The sequence below is a fragment of the Athene noctua genome, chromosome 2, assembly GCF_965140245.1.
Source record: "Athene noctua chromosome 2, bAthNoc1.hap1.1, whole genome shotgun sequence".
NCBI classification, from domain to species: Eukaryota; Metazoa; Chordata; class Aves; order Strigiformes; family Strigidae; genus Athene; species Athene noctua.
In genome coordinates this window covers 21034400-21056631 of record NC_134038.1, presented here as the reverse complement: position 1 = coordinate 21056631, position 22232 = coordinate 21034400, and the positions used below count along the sequence as shown (strand labels likewise).

Here is a 22232-nt window from a genome sequence, read left to right as displayed (position 1 = left end):
TAGAAATATTTTTTCTGGACAAACTCTAGATTCCCTTTCTAGACTTCATGCAAATTTATTAATATTTATTACAAAGAGAGATGGTGGGTTGTAAAATGTTGTCAGCCTGTCGCAGAAAGGTATACTTAAAGCAAAGCAAATCATGGACTCTGCAATTTTAAAAAATGTTTTATTACAAAGGACAGGAAACCAAATCCACATTTTTTTCAAACCCAGATAAATAAACAGTAAATATCATGCTTTTGATTTTAAATGTGTTTTGTCTTTTGCAATAGGATCTGCAAAAATCACATTCCTAGCTTGGAGACCTGCAAAAATATATCTTTTGAGAATATGGAGGAAGATAGACCACATATTTTGCACATAAATGAAAACCATTTGGAAAAAATGCTGGAAACTGAAACAAAACAGCTCTGTGAAGAAATTGCTGAGTAAGGAGTAGCTTGGTTACTTACTCAGAACAAAACAGCAAATTAACCCTCAGGCAAGATTATTTCAAATATATATATAAATATATACAAATACACAAACCCAAAGATCTTACCACTTAAAAGCAAACAAATAACTAATTGTAACAAAAACAGAGAACCCTGTGGGGCCTAGTGATCTTTAAGAAGGGATGTTTAAAATAATAATTTCTATTCCATAGAAATAAACTGCTAAAGGAAAAAACAAACAAACAACAACAAAAAAAAAAAGAAAAAAAAAAAAAGAAAAAAGAAAAAAAACCCCATACAATTACTCTAGTATCTTCATCCATTAAAAAAGAACCAGAACTTTGTTGTGCCTGATCTCAGAAGCAGTTTAATCAATGAAACAAAGCAATAAACAGACAAGTAAAAAACTCACCACATGCAGATTTTGCATGTCATGTTGGTCCCAATTTAATTGATGAGAATGTTTCTTTTGATTTCAGTGGGAGCAGGGTAAACTTTCTCATTTTATATATAACAGAAGTAGGATGACTGCGAGCTACTTTCCCAAATGGATTTATTCATATGACTAAATCATGAGGGGCTGTAAATGGAAAGAGTTGTTTCTACACCCTCATGGGACACCCAGCTACTTTGTTGCTTGTTATTATAGGCACTTTATCTTTTCCAATGGCTGAATTGTACACCTTGCCCCGTATTTCTGCAACATTTTAGTATAACAAAATTACTTTTTAGCAACCTGTAAACAGTCTTCTAAAGTTCTTTTAATATTTATATCCTTCTGAGGCTTTGCACCCTTTGAGTAGGGTCAGGGCTGCCTGTACAAGTTAAGTGACCATTACAGGAAATATAAACATGCTATTTACAACTTCACAATTCTTTTTTTTCTATACAGTTCTGATGAGTATTTTTTATAGTTGTAGCCTAAGCACTGTGTAGAACTGGCATGCTTCTGATATTCACAAAAATGTAATAAAAAAGCAAAATAATTAATGATAAATTTCGCACATGCAAGGATACTGTAAAATTAATCCATTGCCTTAAGCTATGCATTTACGTAATTTTTATATACCCTAAAATTTTGCCTTCCTGGGTACTTTTGATGGAAATATTCCATGCAAAATCCCATGTTTTCTTTAGGATAATATTTCACATTCTTTAAACCTTCCATTAATTTTTCTACATGACATTCAGACTGCTTTTAATGAAAGAAGTGAAAAACCTCAAAACACAGCTACTTTTGTTATCACACTATAAATCCTAGCTCAGAGATTATGCCAATTACCTGATTTACCTCTACAGAGAAACCGAAGAATTTATGCTTATTACCCTTATCATTCTTCATATGTTTGACTCAGTCTATTTATGAGAAACATGTCCTTAAAGGATTTAATGAAAAATAATATTCACACAAACTGTTTGACTCTAGGATTAACATAAATCCATCCACCACTCAAGTTCAGTTCATTTAAGAGAAACAATATTTTGAGTGGTCACCTTTAAAGCTTTAAGATGAGTTTTAATAAAGGTGTCTCTGTAATCCTTTTTCATGTGTATAATGTTGACATTTCACTGCTGAATAACATTCTACTCAATAGACGGTGGTTGATACATTTCAGTTCTTCAAATTCTGATGCTGTTGTTGAATAATCTGGTGTGGTTTTGCATCTTTTATTAAAAAAGACATCCACTGACAAGCACCGGGTTTAGACAGAATAACCAGATCCAGTTGTTCTCTGGAAAATCATTGCAGTCACCTTCATCTAAATGAAGCCTTCCCCAGTCATCAGAACATGGGATGACTGTTGGGGAGTTTATGTGGGTTATGGAGTGATAATGAAGTGACTTTGCATCATTCCTACATGTTGCTTTCAAGAAGACCTTCACCTTTTAACTTCAGACTGTGATAGTGGTGCTCCTGAGGGCAGTGTTGTCCTGACTTGTTCTGGGATCCACTGCTGAATACCTTTAAAAATCCAAGGGCCGAATCATCATGGTGGTGGAGTGCAAGGAGTAGCTGGGGCCTTTGAAGTAATGCCACTTGATGCCATTGAGCTTTCCATGGTTTTGCCCAGCAGTGTAGAACATCCCATTGAGATTGGAGGGGCCACAGGCATCGAACCACCACCCTGAAACCATTAAGACAAACAATTAAACTGCAAGTGCACTAAGTATTTTTATTTTGTGCCTGATTAGCCAATTCTGCTATTCCTAGGCTCATAAATACTCCTGGAGTGTGTGTGTTTGAGGGGTTATTTCATAATTTCCTTTTTTGCTCTTCTTGTGCAATTTTGTAACCAGTGGTGCTGGACAATGCCCACATATTTACAGTGCTGGAAAAGTGCTTCAGTCCTAACTCATTCTGGTTTTATATCCACTATGTGAAGCAAGAGCAAGAACAGTAAAGACAAATTAACTAATTATTAGTTTAAGATGAAATTAATCAGTCAACTCTCTTGTCTACATTATCAAGATCTTTTCTTGTTAAGGTGAATTTTAGATTGCCATGGGAGGTAGAGTTTTAAGGAACCCTCCAAATAACATGAAACTTGGCAAGATTACAGAACACAAACTGACAAAGATAAACTAGGTGACATGCTGACTCCACTGAAAGTAGTGGGAGTTTTGCTGTATCTCATGATGGGAATAGAATTTTCTCTCCAACACCTTACAGGATATCTATGTAATGTAACAGAAAGATGCTTAGTTCAGACTGAGAAAAGGCAGAATGAATGCCCAGACTGCAAAGAGCTAATATTCCCAATGTCAAAAACATATTAACCTCAGTGGCTAGGAACTCAACTTTTTTTTTTTTTTTTTTTTTTTTTTTTTTAAGGTAAGGCCTATGGCTTTATGAATGTTTAGCACAGGTTTTATGCATCTTTCCATGTACTATGATTTACTGAATATTTGCCTTCAAGTATGAAGCCAAAAGAGATCATAATGATCAAGTGGTGGCTTTTGCTTTTGGTGGTTAAATGCCACTTTATTTTAAAAAGTTATTTCGGCCTGCACATCACAGCATTGTAACCTTCCCAGGACACCCTGCAAATCTTTTTCAAGCACCACTAGTAGTGGCAAACTGATCATCTAGGGACCGGCTACTGATTTTGCAGGAGTCACTGTGGACATGCAGAATTTTAAATTTCCAGTGTGTTTCATACTTTGTCTTCTGGAAATTGAACTAAACTGTAAGAAGCTCCTTTTAGACAATGTGCACTGCCCTAGTGAATCCTCCAGTTTCACCATATTCAGTGGTTAGCCTCTTATCTACCTATACTTAATGCATTGTATGAAGGTATTTTAAACTATACCTTACTACTACTGATGATATTGACTGTGATTAGTCTTCAGATCCAGTGTTTACTCTGTCTTTTGTATTCAGATCCATGTAATTGATATTTCTAGTCTTGTAAAGTAATTTCTTAGATATTGGACAATAGTGTGTTTTTTTCAGAAGTAACACTTCATAATGAAATCTTGAGGGAAGAATTTATGCCAGATAAATTCTGGCAAACTTCTATTTTGATACAATTGACCTCTCTTTGATTACAATGTTATACCTAAGGGGGCAATAACCAAAGAAAGAGAAAGCCATACAGCTGATGTTTTACTGTAACCATAGTATAATCCTGTAGAAATTTAAGACAACGTTAAACAGAGAAAATCTAATCCTCATTGTTCAAAGCTGGAATACAGATGTAGCTGGGTTCTGTTTATGGTATTGGGATGAAGACATAGCAAGTGGGGCTAGTTACCATTTCGTTTTAAAGGAACAGCAATAAATGCATAAATGGTCTTCTCAGGGAGAAAGTTTTCAGCAGTGCTCTACAAAACCTATGTTAAAAATGGAATGAGTCAAAGAATTGCAAAATTTTATAAAATTTTTCTGAGGACCTGCTCAAATATCACATCATATATTTCTTCTAAATAAGTACCTCTTTCAAAATGTGTTTAAATAAGCATCTTTTTTAATACTATACTATTTTTGTTAGTGACACTGTATGATTATTTTTTTTTTTGAAGATGTTTCCTAATGCTACATTAAAATGTTGGGTTTAATTTCTTGCTGTATTTCTTTCTTAAGTATTGTTTTTCTTCATATGGTTCTTTCTCTCCATCCTCCCTTGGAGTCCCCACAGGACCTCAGATTATCACATGACTTCCTACTGCATGATTCAACAACAAAATACACATCTTTGAATGGATGCAAATGGTTTTTTTCAGACACCTTATATATTGGGGGAAAGAGGAATGGAAGAAATTGCTTTCTTGGTATCTATAAGGAAGTGGGGAAACATAAACCAGAGGTTTCTGAAAGAGATACCTGCAGCACTGCCATTGCAGAGAACACCAAATAAAGCAGCTCCAGAGCTGTGAGAGTATCTGACCCAAGGAAAGAGTCCCAGTATCTAGATGTTGGCTTATTCTTGGAGTCCACAGGATTTTCCTCCCATGAAGAATCTTGTTTATTTTTAACTACAAGGTAGTTGCTTTCCCAAATACCTATCAAGTCTTCTCTGAATGGCAGTAAGATTTTAAGCTCAGACCTAACTTTTCTCAATGATTTCCATGGGATATTTGAATCATGCATGAAAGTCATAGAGGTGGTCATTATGAGAAATAATAATAGAAGCAAGATTTTAAAGTTACTAATGAAGTGGTAAAGAGGAGGCTTTCGTGAGAAGTTTAAGAGAGATTTTATTCAGAAACACAGGTAGTTTCTTCAAGTTGTTATCATGAAATCATTACTTGCTTATTTGGACAGACAGTAGTTCAGTCTTTCGAGGTTAGTTCACCTCTAATAATCTGTATAGTACAAACAGCACTACCATCTCTGTATGCAGTAAAAATCCTTGGGTCATAAAGTATATTGTCCAAACAGAAAATAATTTAGATGTTACATTGATAAGTTGTTTCAAAGTTCAGCTATACAAATAAACATGAATCCTCACTGTAGACAGCTGTTCTTCTGAAGCAGTTAAAAGCACGCTCACGCTTTATGTGTTGTTATGCTTTAGTCTTTAATTAGTGTTGCTGCTACCTCTGAGAAGTTGTTAAATTTCATGTAATCTCTTTTCATTAAATAAATCATCAAGCCACCTATCACCAAATAGTTCAGCTCCACAGACCTACTTGTAATATATCTTTGGCCAAATATGAATATATAGTGAGATAATTTCTACAGATTCTTGCAAAAAGCTACCTAGTAAAGGAACATTGCTCAAATGAGTAATGATAATACAAGAAAAAACCCACAGCCATCTTTTGTAATGGTTTTCTGAAGTCACAAGCATAATTTTTATATGATAGAAACTTCTTTGTCAAAAGCAACATTAAAAAGGCTGTTGTATGCCAAAGCTAACAGCTTTCCTTTTTTGGCTTGTTGTATAAATTGTAAATAAGCATGTATGTATGTAAAATTCTTTGTTAGTAACCTAGTGCTCATCAGTTCACAAGTGCACTGTAAAACTAGCATGCATTGGGAACTTGCTAATGATCACTCATGTTTGATGAGAGTTTCTTAGTTGCCTTTTACATACTAAAAGAATAGGTGTCTCATACACTGAATGCTTTCAAAAGTAGTAAGATCAATACAATCCATTCAGTAAGATCCAAAGTATGTTTGGACAGTATATTTGTATGGGTATATGGGATAAATGGATCCTATGAAAAAACAATATTTATTTCTAGCCCTCTGGGTTTGTACATAAAATTTAGTGCATTGTCATCAAAAATAACAAGAGCAAATGCAAAAATATTGAAATAGTCTTCATTATTCAAAATAAATAACAATTTATGAAAGATTTCAATGTTTCTGACATTCTGTACTTTAAAGTTAGATGGCAATACTTAGGCTCTGTTTGACTTTGCATTGGTAACTTCTCAGCTAGAAGACTGGGTGCAGTTTTGGATAACACCTCAAGCTATATGTGGATCCACTGGACAGAGTCCAGAAGAGTGAATCTAAGAGGAAAGATTTAGGATTATTTAGTTCAGAATTCAAAAGACAGATTGCCAGCAATCTAAAATTCATTAAAATGTTGCTGAAAAAAAGAAGCTTTTCAAAGGAATGCAAAGGAATGGTCTCTTCTTTCCAACAATGGAGGCTAGGACAAGATGGAACACAAATTATCATAGAATTAGCTTAGTCAGCAAGTAAAGATTTCTTATATTAAGTGTAGACAAACTCAGTAACAGATTGTATTATGAGAATAAATCTCTATCACTACAAATATTGAAGATGAATAGAAATGCAGAAATAAATATGTAGAGAAGAGTCTGTCTTAGAAAGGGACTAAATGATCTCTGGAGGTCATTTCCAGGCCATGTTCTTTTATTCATTAAGAGTATTGTATTGATCTGACTATCACTTAGCAATTGATACTTGACATCTGAAGGTTAAATCAGAATTTAGTTGTCAGGATATAAGATGAAAAGGCATTAGCTTTTCATATCAACTGGATAACACAGTCCTTTTTATAGGGACATTTTTATGAGGTAAAAATAACATGAAACTTGCAGACTGGTGACCATGTTACAATCTTCTGAATATATCAACAGAATAATTTTCAAGTTAGTCACTTCTGGGTGTTTTCCTAATACTTTATGACTATTTTCCATACTTAACTCTGATAAACATAGCAATGCAATGATGATTGCTCAGTGCTGAGTAATCATATGTTTAATGCAATATTTATAATATTCTAGCATAAATCAAATAATATTCCAATTGGTTCTTATCTGCCTGGTGGTTTTATTTTTCTATCAAAATGTTAGGCAATATAAATGATATTTCATGAATGATGTTTTATAAGTAACTTCTTTATGAAAGCAACAATATTTATAAAACCTAAACACTGATGCTTTCTTATGTAAGTAGATGTATATCTAGGGGTTCAAGCTGGATAGTTTTAAGTGTGCTGAGGTTTCAAAGTTTTTGTTTCCAACAAAATATAAGAGGAACTGTGGTTTTTTCTAATTGGATAATGTACATATAGTCTCTCAATAGATGAAAAATCTATTGAGTATTACTAAATACATGGGAACTGTCTCTGAATTGGGAAGCCTCTGAGATGCAAAAGATACTGGGAAAACACTCAGGTGAAGTATCATTTACCTGAACTGCTCTTATGCCCATACTGAGGCATCTACTGCTGACTGCTTTCAGAGACAGGAGACTGCGGGTGGATGAACCTCTGCTTCCAGTAAAATAAAAAATTCTATGCTGTTTCAAAACTAGCAAGACATCTAGAAAGTCTTCCCACCATTTTGTCAAACTATTTCAGGGATCAGAACTTTAGCAATGTTCTCGCTTATGACCTGAAGCAAGGTAAATCCTGTGTGAACACTCAGAGGGTAGCCAATGCAAAATAAAGCAAATCACCTTAAAGTTCTTTCACTATGGGACATGTTACCATAAGTCACTCTCCAGTGACTGAAAACAATTGCACAAACAGTTCCTAGGTCTCAGCTGAACGGTGGTATCCTGGCAGGATGCTGTGCCTTGGTTTTGTGTCTATGGGTCTGATGCAGATACATTGAGTGCACTTCTATTGGAAATCTATCTCAAGCGCCTTGAGCAGTGCTTTATTCTGGTGACAGTCTGTTACATTTTAAGTGCTGTTTCTTGCAAAAAGCTGTGTATGTATCTCGCTGGGGTACCCTTCAGAATAATGCTTGAAATGTTATGGGGATACAAGATTTTGTTCAGTTTACTGACCTGAGATATTGTACCAATTCTTAATAGGTATTTTCATAATATAAAAATTTTTACTATTTTGCCAGAATTTAAGTTTAAATGAAGACAATATTTGAATAAATATGTTTTTCCTCCTTTTAAATTAAACCAAGCATGCTTAGTTTAAATTTTCCAAAGCACAAAAAAGTAGCTAAACATTTAAATACTATGTAAAGTTCACAGGGACTAAAAATCCAGCTCATTCACATACTTTTGAAGCCATTGTCTAAAATCAACATTAAGATAGACTCAAGTAGCATAACATGGCTCTTGAAAGGACAAGAGAGAAAAACTGTGTAATGCTACTGTATTATTCCCCCACTATTTAATTTCTTATTCTGGGGAAGAGGGAGGAGAGAAAGGAGGAGAGAGAACAATAGTTTTTATATAAGCCAAATAAAACTGACAGCTCATAAGATCACAGAGAGAAATGTGTGTTTTCCTTACATTTTTATTTTCAGCCTTGACTATAACCATATCAGTCTTGAGCTTCAGCTTATCTCAGCCTTTATTCCTGACATAGATATATTCAGTTCACCTCATAGAGATAACAGGCTCACCCAAACTGTCAAGATAGCTAGAAACCTGCCTGTAGATTTCATATCATTCATCATTAAAGAGCTCTCTGTGAAGTTGCCAAAACTAACAGAGTCTGATATCTTTTGAAAAAAAAAAAAAAAAAGAGAGGTTTTTTCATTGCTACTTTTCTTAATTAGTCTTTGTCTGCGGTACAAAACTGAAATCTACTCACTAAACAAATGTTTTGGTATTTAATTCAATTTCGGATATTTCTTGAGGAATGAGAAAGTAATTTCAAAGAGCAAAGCATAGCGGATTGCTTGAGGAGAACTTTAACATGATTAAAGTCTTTCTCTTCTTGAAGAACTACGGATTACTCAGTGATGTACAGACTATCTCCAGAAGGCTAGTACTTAGAGTCTAGTCCAAAAGACTAGACTCATCTATTTCCAAAGGCTATCTCCATCTCTTCTTACTCTGCAGTGATTTGTTCTATTTGTGGTTTCCTCAGCCTTCGGTAATTCTCTCCCTTCCTCCTTACTCCTTTCATTTGCTACCAGTGTATTCCAATATGTGTTTTTCCTTTTGATTTACAGGACTGCTGCAGCAAAATATATGTGAACCTTGTGGAATGGTTGTTCAAAAGCAGGCTGACCTTACTGAGACATTGACCTACCATAGAAGCCAGGGCAGAAAAATAAACAAAGCCCTCAGCTCCCTGAATTAACCTCTGCTCCCACGTATTTTCCAGACAGGTTGAATACATGAATGAGTCTGTACTTCAGCACAGACACAACTCACATTTAGGAGCTTCTCACTAGATTCTGGTCTGCCCTGGAAGTAAGAGACTTTAATTTAACATGGTCTCTAAAGGGAAAGGTCAAAAGTTTTAATTAAAATAAACTATTGACTTCTTATCTGTTATTTGTCTCCAGAACTACCTGGTTAGCTTTTTTTAAAATAGGATTCAAAAGGTAATGTCTGATCATCCATCTACTGGAATAAGTTTCCCATGTTGACTTTTAATAACGTATCACTAGAGGAGGTTAGGAAAGTTTGAAAAAATGTGTCCTTAAAGACTTTCCCAACTGGGTCATTTCCAATTTACAAAAAAGAATGAGGAGTTAGGCTGTGCATTTGATATAAGTCCCAGTGATGGGAACCCATTTTCTGTTAGCAGATAGCTTTAGAGGCTCATGTAAGCCTGAATGTGGCCTGAGCTGGATTCAGTCAGATTGCCAGTAACCACAAATAATATCTGTTTAACAGTTTGATCCAAAATACTGAATAATTTATATGCTATAGGATATTTTCCAGGAAAGTTAGAAATCACTGAGGGAGAGTCTCTGAAGAAAATCAGATGTGAAGATAAGGGTCTTTCTTGGTCATACAGTCAATGAACCAAAGAATCCCAGTTTAAGCTTTCTGCTTTAATGTGGTGTCCTAAAGATAAAGACAAGCTTGACCATATAGGGACTAAGAATAAGCATCGCTTGTCAGAGAAAGTTCTCATTCCTTTGCAGAGCTTTAGGTGTCTGTACAGGGAGGTAATCTCAGATATTCTTCCTCTGCACTGAAGGGAACAAGTATAAGTCATATATACTATACTTGCTGGTAGTCAGATTGGCCTGGTGCTTTAAACTATCCCGCTATAACTTCTCTGTGCTCTCCTTCACCCTGACTCTTGTTTCTTTCCTTCTGCAGCTCGACTCATCTCACTAAGGATACTGTATTAAATCTTCCAGAACAAATAAGTGACACAATTTGAACAGGGGGTTGCATGTCTAGTCTTTCACAGGTCAGTGAATTAGCCATTACATTAACTATAACTATGCACATATATATGTATTGTGCTTATATAATACAGAAAGCTGAGTCATTATAATTATTTCAATAACGGAATCACACCCTAAATGAAAGAGCTAACATATCACAAGTCTAAATTCTAATTTTTTTTAAAACTTTACCTTCTATTATCTATTTCCCTGCATTTTCTCTCTTCTTTTCATGGCTGACTCTTCCACTTCTCACAAAGTTCTCCCCCTGTTCATCTCTTAGCTTATTCTCTCTTACTTTGACTTTCTTGCCTTGACAATAATACTAACATACTTTCACTCTTGACACTGCTGCAACAGCTTCAGTGCAGAAGTACACTGACTGCATCTCTGAATAATCCCTTCCTTGCTGATAGGAATCTTGAGGCATTGGCACTACCACAATATATATACAGAAAAGAGTAGGAGTAATAATAATAAATGTAATTTTCACATGGTACTTACACATCCATGAATGCAACTTCATTCATAGTTGCGTGAGGAAAACAGAGTATATTTCTATTGACACACCACATATTTTCAGAGTTGTACTCACCTCCAGTCAACATGAGAGCACATTTACACATGCAGTTGTCATTGTCAGCATCTTTTGTACTGAATTCAGCACCATGTAAGATCAGGCTACTCTGTTTCCCAGCTGTTCCACTGTGACCTTTTAAATAAAGCCTGAAAGAGCAAGAGAAAACAACCAGTGTCACCAAAAAGAAAAATAAAAGATCCAGATCTTTTTCCACATCAGGTTTGCCTTGTATGACGTGCACTCAGAAAATTCAGATATGTCTTGTGTTTTGGCTCAGTCTCTGTTGTTTCAGGCATAAAATCGGGACATTCAGGGTTTCTCAATGTATCTGTAGTAGCACATTGTCCCTACCCCAGAGCAGAACTGAGCACAAGGAAAACGCAATAAAGTGGAGAGAGTCAGAGACAGAGAAGAGAATGCAGAGAGGTGCTCAGAGATCTGACAGAATAATTGTGTATTTGAGTAGCTGGTCTGTGCTGTACTGTGGCACAGTAACAGCACTCCCAGTTAACAGCAGCCATGTTATTAATCCCTGGGCTTGAAAGAGGATTTCAGCAGTTTCAGAATTTTTAATTCCATCAGTTACAGCACAAGCCAGCAACCCAGTTCTGCCAAAATTGTCTCTGAGTGATGAATGGAGGATAACTTAAAGTTCAAGCCACAAAAGTCTGCATGATTTGCAATGCTAAATATCCCTTTTTTTAAGGAGTCTTGTCAACTAGTTGAAACCACAACCATGAACTAAGAGCCTGAGCCCAGCTCGAGCAAGTAACAGAGCGTTTGTGGTGCTTAGTGCTGTAATGCCCAAAGCCAAGTGTGCCAGCTGCAGGGATGCTGAACAGAGTACCTGTGTCCCAGCAAGGAAACACTGGGGACATGGGCACGTCTGACCATCCACAAGAAAATGCTGAAGAGGGGAGGGGAGGGGAGGGGAGGGGAGGGGAGGGGAGGGGAGGGGAGGGGAGGGGAGGGCAGGGCAGGGCAGGGCAGGGCAGGGCAGGGCAGGGCAGGTTACACACAATGGTTTCTGATCAGTACGTTCTTGTTTTTTTCATAAAACATTGCTGGAAGAGGAAGGTATATTTTGCCATAACAGCTTCATATTCAGGAAGGAGGAGACAGGATCTCAGTGCCTACTTGATAAATATGAAGCCATAATCCCTACATCCTGGGAGCAAGCCCTAGCCACTGGAGCAAGAGAGAGGGGAAGGAGCATCCCTCACCTGTCTCACTGAAGCTCTACAGGCAGGTATACATGAGCCACAGGGCTAACCAAGAATATGATTTGGTATCTAGTGGGATAGACTTCTCCACTGAAGAGAAGGTGAGAAACATCAGTTCTGTTTCTTCTAGGGTTATTGAGGAGAGGCAAGTATATCTTTTAAATATCGAATGTAAAATGCCTAAGGAGCCATGGGAGCAAAAGCAGGATTTAAGTGTGTAAAGCAGGAGAGATGCCTCTTTCTCTCTGGGGTTTGCAGTGCAGAGTGCTATCCTAGAAAATGCCTTCCCAACTTCTCCCACAAACACAGCAAACAAGAAGAGCAGTTATGAGTCACTGATTGTTGTCACTGTCTCTTCGTTGTAATTTTATCCAATGACAGGATGAATAAAAAAGTAAATTCCTTTACCAGAGTGCGATTCCTCTGCTTGTTTAGATGGAAGACAGGTACTTTCACTGCAATGTGGTCACAGTGTTAACAGCGTGAGTAGAGCATCCCTAACCCATTCTTGCCTACACAGTAGCAGGTAAGCCATTGACATTTTTCTGAGATTAAGTGGAGAGTCAGTCCCCAGACTGAGATTTAAATAAAATAATTTCTCCCACAGAACTTTGGGATTGGAGCTCTGCTTATGAGAGAGAGAAGGGGCACACAGACACCATATGGCAACTTTCCTTAATCAAGTGCATGTCTGATAATTTATTTTTTCTTAAATGCATCTGTGGGTGGATACTAGATCCAAACAAAGCCAATCTCATTAAACTTGTCATGGAAACTCGTTACAGAAAAGCCTCCTCTGGATAACCCAGTAAAGTTACTAAGCCCTCTCAAGATGTGAAGGCACAGAACCAGCACTTGGAGCTCTAGGGAGCATGAGATTCACACTTTCAGACTGACTTAAACTTCACCTAATTTTCAGCTAAATTATTCCTATATATCCTCTCTCCATCTTTAAAAATAGAGACAATAGATACTAAGCATGAACATATTAACATAAAAATTAATTAAGAAAAGAGAACTGTCAGGGCTATCCTTCCAAAATAGTTACGCTTTCATTTGATTTTAATGTTGCATGTCACCTGATCTGAGCGTGATGATTAAACACTTTTGGACTTAATCCTTAGAGTAAATTTTATATATAGGTAAGTGCACACACATACACATACAAAAAATTCTTGGATTAAATATAAATACCATGGATAGTCAAGTACCTTTAGATAGCACAAAAATGGATAAGGCAAAGCGTGAGCCTCAATAAAAGATCATGAAGATTCTTATAAATTTAACATGGAACAACCTAGGCACTGGAATCCAGGAAGGTCATTGTGTTATGTTATTGTCCAATCACATTGGCAATTAGCCTATGATTACAATGTTACTCTATCAAAGGATGCTTGTTTTTGACAAGATTGCTCTAAGATCTGTCTTTGTTCATGTTCATTTCTTTGTTTGGTACAAATGAAAGACTGTAATTGATCTCATCTTCATTCATTGGACTTTTGCCTTGTTTTGCAAGCTGTGCCTAAATTTTGCAGAACAAAATAAACTTCCCTGAGGTTATGTTGATAGAAAAATTACTTTGTCACATGATGTCTACAATCTGATTTTAAATAACCATACATCCTCACCATATCAGCAACACCAAAGCTCACAGAAGTCTCATAAAGTCAGTATAAAAAGCAAATGTTGTTTACTTAAGTCAAAAAGACAATGCTAGCCAGATCTTTTTATTAATAATCAACACTATAAAACCCACTTAGTGCAATAAAGAAATTCATACAATGTAAGAAAACAATAAAGAAATTAATAATACTTGAGCAACATTTTCCCCAGAGGGGTAGGGCATTAGGATTACTTACAAGCTCATACTCTTGCCCTGAGATTTTATAAACATTCCACTCAGCACAGATTTAGATCTTGTCAGTTATGTTTGACTTCCCCTCAACACCATTTGTGTAGTAGGTCTCCAGTGACTTTAAAAGGATAAAGCTTAACTTAGCTCTAAACTCTAGCAGGCTTACCATATTGCAGCAGTGTACAGATGGACCATAGGGTGAAACAGTAATTCTTTTGCTTTGGGCTTATCTCCCTGAGTTGTAATTGCCCAATAGTCAGGAAAAAACGATACTGCAAAGTTGCCACTACTTCAGGCCAGAATCAGGTGTCAATCAAATACCAAAATCAGTCCTGAAGAAGTCCATTTTCTTTCTGAGCTTCAGTTCAAGCCACATGGGTCTGAACTAGCCTGGCTTGAGATAGCAAGTCTGCATAGCACTAGGGCAACAAATGAGCCTGCTATCTCCCAGGCAACAGTAGATATCCTACCACTTAGACTTAGTTAACTTTTTAGTATTCTCAGATTTAGATTGGTAGGACTGAACCTTCAAAGTAAAATGAGAATAACTACCAAGACAAAGTTTCCCTCCCTTAGAAAGGATGGCGATTCAGGGTTCCTCTTGGTTGCTCTTGAAGGGAACAAAGGAAAAGAAATTAAAAATGAAAAGCAACTCATTCCAGTCAAAAGTCAAGGAGTAGTTTCAGGACTACATCTCCAGTCTCCCCATTTGTTCACAGCAGGAAAATCCTGAAGATCAAGGAAAGCAGTGTAAACACTGCTCAAATTTACAAATTAGGTGGGAAAACCAAGTTCATGCTCAAATAAGCAAGAACAAGTCTACTTTATCTGTATACAGTGGAATTAAAACAGCAATAAATAAGCATGAGCAAGTAAACCATGAGTAAGTAAGAGTAAGAAAAATACTGCATGTGTATATTAAGTTTTGAGGACTTCTGATGACATTTTTATGAAATTCTAAAATCACTGTGAGGAACATAGCAGCTGATAGCATTTATCTAGAGACTAGCAGCTTTCCTAGTTAATGCACTTAATAAGAAACAGCACATTTAAAAAGAAATCACAACTGTTACCTCTTATCTAGCAGGAGTGTTAGAAATTCCCTCTGCATTTATTCCATGTGATACTATAGCAATGGCAGCTTGGGATCTATACACATAGATGGTGAGGAAGAACTCTCTTAAGCATGTTTTGTTTATCACCAATCCTACTGTGTGACACAGCTTGACTATCTTCAGTCCCTTGAAACCAAAACAAGGTATATTGTGTGGAAAAAATAGTTCTAAGAATATTGCATAAACAACTGCAGGGCGGCCTGAAAAGCCATTTCAATTTTACACCAGAAATTTTTCCTTTTGAAGTGATTTGATCACCTGGAATTCTTCTTTCAAATACATACATCTTAGTGTATTGTGTTTACACCAAGTTTGATGAGTTTAAGATGAGTCTGGGATAATTCCAAATAAATTATAAAAATGTCTGTATATTTCTACAACATGCAGTTATGAAGACTGCAACATACAGAATGACTTATTAAAAAAATCTAGGAAATAAATACAGTCATAAATCCATGTGAACAAGTTGTGTTACATATCATTAAAAGTGTGGGAAATGGTTTCTGTTTCAGTGCTTGCACATAGGGCACCTGACCTTAGATTTTATTTATTTATTTATTTATTTATTTATTTTCACTAGAACAAGTGAGGTCTGTAGGCCTCCCAGAATTTAATGTTAGCTACTTCTTTCTCTAAATAATGACTGTCAGAGTCAGTAGAGACCACTCAATCCTTCATTTAAAGAAATGAGTAATGTATACTTTGTCTGTAAATAATATATTAGTAGCTTACTGCAAACTTTAACAACATTAAGAGATGTAGAGTACCATCTCAACTACCTCAGTGTGCATGGTCTTAAGTATTTTATTAAGGGAAGATAAGATCAAATTTCAATGTTGCCACCGTACTAAAATGTTTAGCACAAATCGTCATGACTGGAATTCATAAACATGAGTAATGGCCTAAGATTCTTAACCATTAAATATAGAGAAGCAGGAGTCCTGAAGTAGGATTTAAAAGATTCAGCATGATAAATGGAGAGGGACACATCAAAGCTTGCCTTTGGGATATACTTTAGAGGGATGCATCCAAATTCCCACCTTCCATTTGTCTCTGCAGGCTAAAATGTCTCTCTCTCTGCTGCCAGCTCATTCCACATGACTAGCAGAAAGAAATTCCAAATTCTGATCCCTCCTCAAGGGAGGGGCTGTTAATTTTGATGGAAAGGGTCACTGAATAAAATGTATGTATGGGGATCAGAATCCTGTACCCAGAATTTCCTATTCTGAGCCCTCTCCTCACTGGGTTTCCATTTTTTCCTTAACTTCATATCATGGTTTGAGCTGAGGGCAAGTGAGCACCACAGAGCTGCTCACTTCGCCCTTCCTTCAGTGATGGGAAGGAGAAAATAAAGCAAAAGTCATGATTCCCCTCTCACAGGAGACAGTCCTCCATGAACTTTTTCCAATGTGAGTCACTCACGTGGGCCACAGTGTTTCCCAAGCTGCTCTGGCTTGGGTCACCTCAACATTTTGCAATCCTCCCAGCACCAAACTACAACAGTAGGGGCTTCTTCTTCCCTCAGAGTCCTGGCCTTTGGGCACAGCCACCTGCTCTGGTGTGGGGTTCTCCACAGGCTTCAGCTCAGCATCTGCTCTGCTGTGGAGCTCCATGGGCTGCAGGGTGGGGTGGCCCTGCCATCTCACCATGGGCTGCAGGGGGGGACCTCTACACCAACACACCTCCCCCCTTCATCCTTTTTTTCCACTGACCTCAGTGTTTGCACAGATGTCACAACTCCCACTCCTTCTCCTCAGTTCCCCTTAAATACGTTATCGCAGAGGTGCAGCCACCATTGCTAACTGGCTTGGCCTTGGCCAGAGATGGGTCTGGCTTGAAGCCAGGGGAACTTTGAGAAGCTTCTCACAGGTGCCACTACTGTAGCATCACCCCTGCTACCAAAAACCCCTCCCCACACACACAAACACAACAGACTTCAATAGGTGTGGAGGGCACCTAAATCTTAGCCCTTCTTCTAACCTGGATCTTCTATCTCGTTCACACTTGCATCTACATTTTAGATAGCTTCAGTTTGTAAATTTAACCCACTCTTAAAGATGCTGAATTTGGTACAGTTTTATATATTGCTTTATTAGTCAACTAAATTCCATTTGTAACGATATTTAGGTGATCAAGTCCCTTTGTGAACCAAAGTCTACTAGTTTGCAACCATTTAGGAGGACCTGGTAAGAGATTATCCTTAGGTTACTCTTTTAATTCTAGACATTAATTACAATAATACTATAACACACACACCTGCACCCACTGAACCCCCAGAACCAGAAATCAACCCAGAACACCTTCAATAGCAGATTTACTGTAAGTTCATGTTTTTTTCTCTTGTAAGTTCATGTTTTTTTCTCAGAGATGCTTTGCTTAATTATATGGGGATCACTAATAACTTGTTTATCAATCAATAAATCATAATGTTTACTGAAGTAATATTAAATGTTGTTGGCTCCTTGTAAAGTTTCTCAATGTGCCTTTTCCTGAACATATTACAAAATTGCATGAAGTCTCTCAATAGTAACAGTTATCCCTGAATAGCAAAAGCACCTCTGTAATAAAGACATCTTCCAAATATTTAATGACAGATAATGTGTTGTGAACAGGAAACAAAATCTAAATAATCACACTAGAGAAAAACTGCTGTCACTGAGGTTGAAGATAAAATGTCTGCCAAAATCCTGTTAAACATGGAAATAAATAGGATGTGGTAACTATTAGGAAGCAAGACCCTGGTATTCAACTTTTCATCATTTAATACTCCCACTAAAAGATAAAAAGAAACATCCCTTGTGTGTGTTAACTAGCAAATTTAGGGGAAAGACCATCTCCCTTTTTAGAACTAGAGCATGAGACTTCTGTGGTGATCAAAGAGATCCCTGTGAGTTTGAACTGCTCTGTGTTGCAGAGTAGAAGGCATCCTAGTCAGTGCCTTTGCCCTTCAGATTACAGGTAGATTGGGAACCCATTTGCATCCTTTTTCTATGTTAGGAGATAAAGCTTCTTCTTCAACATAACATACTTTTTCATAGAAAAATGTTTAATTTAGGTCTTATTAGGGCAGTGACTACTCTCTTTATGAAAATAAACAAAATTGAAACAAAGCCTAATATTTCATCATAAATTCATTGGTTAACTAACAAGAACTTAACACCAGATGAGATAAGGGATCATTAGAAGTAAATTAAAAGCTACTCTCAAAGAAAGGAAAATACTTTGGAGAAAATGAAGAAACCAGATAGAGTGGAAGATGACAAAAACTTCTCCAGTCACCACTACTTTCACAAAATTTTGAGCTGTTGTTAATCTATTTATCTGAGTTGCAAGAACAACTCACTCACTGCCTTTATTGCTGCCTGTCCTTGAAGGACTGTGATGAAAACACCAAAGAAAATAAGAAAGGGAATATCACAGCTGGTGTCTGACTGGAGAAAACCAGCAATATTAACCATAAAAATCTAACTATACTAAATTTTTCCCACTCCTGTCTCTAGCCAAAACTTGAGAAACAGTATACATGGTAAATTTATGGGCTCTTTATTTAACTTTATTGTATTCCTAATAGAGTTTGTAACTCTGCAAACAGTAGGCATGATGGTTCTGCAAACTGTCGAAAACCTGAATAATGCAATAAGTAGCTCTGACAACTTGAACAGACTTTTAATTTGGCTCTTAATATTCTTGCTGCCAGCACATGAATATAATTTCCTCCCACAATTCCTTGAGAAAAGTGTAAGACAAGATGACCTCTGTATTTCTCCTCTGCTGCTCTGTAGCAATGACTCACTACTGTAGTTATTAAGTTTGACATTACTGTAACTCCTTGCCCATTCTCCTGTTGAGACAAGTGAAATGTGCCAGACAACAAAATATTAATTCAATATATCCAGAGTAAGAACACATATCTTCTAATTTTAAAGATAGAATGTTAATATAAAATACAACAATAAATGGAATTGTTCGATTTCCTTTTAGAATTGTTTCAGTACAGCCTGTCCATAGGACACCAAACACTACGGGGTAGAGAGATCCTTCCCTGGGACTGGACACTGTTATCAAACAAGCTTGTTTTCTCTCTGAAGAGCTGGTGCTAATTTTAGCTTGTGTTTGAGTCATGCACACCTGACAGGTCAAAGGAGAGAAATATGTGTATTCTGGACAGTGAACAAGCAAATATAACCTAGTCATGAATAAGAGACACAGCTACAGATTACAGCAAACTATACAGCAATCTAGTGAGTTTTGCTGTTGTACTGAATGTGAATTTATACAAATAATACAACAAATATGCTTTTTCCATATTAAATTTCTTTAATAACAGACTGAAGAGCTGTACTCATTGAGACCAGGTATACTGAGCAGGGATAACTGAAAAACATCCAGATTTACTGTTAGATAATTTTTTCCTACCATAAGGCAAATGGCCTGTCATACCACTGTATGCAGACAAATGGTGCTTTGTCACAGCTTACAAAAAATATTTCAAAATATGTTTATTCTGGACAGTGAACAAGCAAGCATATGCTTCTACTACTTGAAATACATGCTACAGAAGCCACAGAAAGAGTCACTGCAGCAGTGTGAGCTGCTAGGTTTGCAGCTCATGTCAGTAACATAGTGGTGATAGAGAGGAAACATACGGCAACACTGGTATTTACTGCTAACAGGGACAGAAACATATTTAAAGGCTACTATCACAATGATGTGTTGAACAGAAACAACTCCCTCTAATCTCTCACCAAACACAGCACAGAAGAGATACATTAATCTGATGCTACCATTTTCTGTTAAAATTTTTTTCAGCACAATACTTATTAAAACAAAATCACCCACCATTTTTTTTTTTCTTATGGAAACCTGAAATAAAACTTTTCAGTTATTAGATTTATTATTCTTTATATTACTGAAAAGTCAAAATCTTGCTGCAGAAAAAAAATCCAAAACTCACTATCCCATCAGATATATAAATGCTAAAATTTCCTGTTGCTACAGAAATTACCACTTCTGTCCTAATTCATGGCTGTATAATACGTAAATTGATTTAGAAAGTATAGGGATGTATTAATTTCAAACTTGAAATAACTAGAGATGATCAATGTTTTAGACAGACATATAAACACTGAATGTATACTGAGATGATAATGCAAATTGTTTTGATAGCATTGAAGATGGATGAACTTCTTAAAAAATAAAATACAAAATTAGAACTTATCTGAACGTTTGCCCATGACACAAGCAAAGCCAAGGTTAGAGAAATTTGGTTAACTTAAAATGTAAAAATATTTTTTTCCCCACTCAACTGCACTTCCCTGATTTGGCTGAAACAAACAGCAGAAATGCCAAAACTGATTCTTAAGAGATTTTTCAGCACAGAAATACAGGGACCCTCCAGAGAAACTCATATTTTTAAATTTTCTAAGGTTTATATAAGTAATCAGACCTTCTGCTGCTTATCTTTACTAAATTGCTGAACCTTGTGATGTTTGTGTATTTTTATTTAAGGATCTGTTTTTCAGTCATTGAAGCTAGTGGAAAAGTTCAGTGAACATTGGTTTGAATTTTTATTTAACTGTAAATTGGTTAATCCTGTTTGAAAATCCAGTAAAAGAGACCCTCACAGCTCCAGTAAAAATTAAACAATAATTCTTCCAAAGCATGCTTGAAGTTCCAAAAGTTTCATAAACATAGTTTGTTGAAATCCATGCAGATATATATTATAATAGTGGATTTCATAAATCTATGCTTTAGTGGGTGACATTATTTACCCACTGTCATCCACATAGGTTGTACATTATCCTAATTAACTGTTTTAGATAAAATAGAAATGGAAAACTTCATGTATCAGCATGCTGTTAGTGCTAACTTTTATTCTGATGACTACTGTAGAGATACTAACTTCCTGTTACCCCACAGTGTCATTGGAAAATATCATTTACAGGCCATAGTAAAATATTTATCACACATTTTACTTAATTGAAAGTAATTAATCACAAGTAACTGTAAAAGTTACAAATATCATAGATAGACCTATATTAAAAATGTATATAAATCTTACTGAGGTATGTTGGTGTTTGGGAATTAATGTGTTTAAAGAGTATACAATCAATCTGTGTTTGTGAGGGATGTTAGGGTTTTGATTTTTTGTGTGTGTGTGTGTTTTTTGCTTGTTTTTTTTTTCTTTGGAAAGTGTGCTGGAATTATGGCTGAAATTAGCTATAATTGTGCTATAAGAAGGTTAAATATCACAAGTCCACCTCTACTGTTTAATTACGCTAATTAAAACTGCTATGTTGTATGTTATTGTTTGTAATTAAAAGAAATCTGTGAAGATGCTGCTTAAATGTCTCATTTCCATTTACAGAGATGATAAAGAAAAGATAAATTTCATTTTCTTTCTTTACCAGTATTTTCCTGAAGCTGTGATATCAGTAAAATCGACTTAAGGATGACTGTTATTAATCCATAAATATCCTTTTACAAAATCGAGTTTGAAAGTCTTAAAACCCAAACATTTTCAGAAAAAAATGCATTATCTGTGCACTCAGCAATTACATATTCTCACTGTTTTGAGATTCACTGGAACAACAAACTACTCTGCTTATTACAAGAAAATTCAGAACTTTATTCATATGTAAGCTTTTTGTTAATTAGTAAGTCAGTGTCACTGAACTGGATGAGTTTTGTACATGCCTAATTCTTAAGGTTCCACAGATTATGTAGGTATTTTATATTATTTTTTGAAATTAACAAACAATATATGTAATTTTCTAAGTGGAGATAGCTTCTTATTTTACCTGGATACTGGACCGTCACCATTTTCTTAATTGTGGAAGTTCAATCAAATGTTTGTACAGTTTAGAAGAAAACTGGAGTCTACCTGAAACACATCATGATGCCAAGGATTCAGACTACCTTTCAGAGCAGGAATTGATATGATATTTTAATCGGTATTGGCTCCTTCTTTAATATTATACTCTTTCTCTA

At 36.1% G+C, this 22232-nt stretch overlaps 1 protein-coding gene across 5 annotated transcripts in view; it reads right to left on the bottom strand.

Moving 5' to 3' along the window:
- Positions 1 to 230: 230 nt before the first annotated feature.
- The window catches only part of ANGPT1 (angiopoietin 1), a 166308-nt gene continuing 144306 nt past the window's right edge, over positions 231 to 22232 (bottom strand). For all 5 annotated transcript variants that reach the window (XM_074897615.1, XM_074897617.1, XM_074897613.1 and 2 more), the window contains 2 exons: positions 11065 to 11195; positions 231 to 2563 (listed from right to left, as the gene is read on the bottom strand). In XM_074897615.1, the coding sequence (XP_074753716.1) occupies positions 2403 to 2563; positions 11065 to 11195 (292 nt within the window). In that variant the 3' untranslated portion in view covers positions 231 to 2402. The remainder of the gene's footprint in view (positions 2564 to 11064; positions 11196 to 22232) is intronic.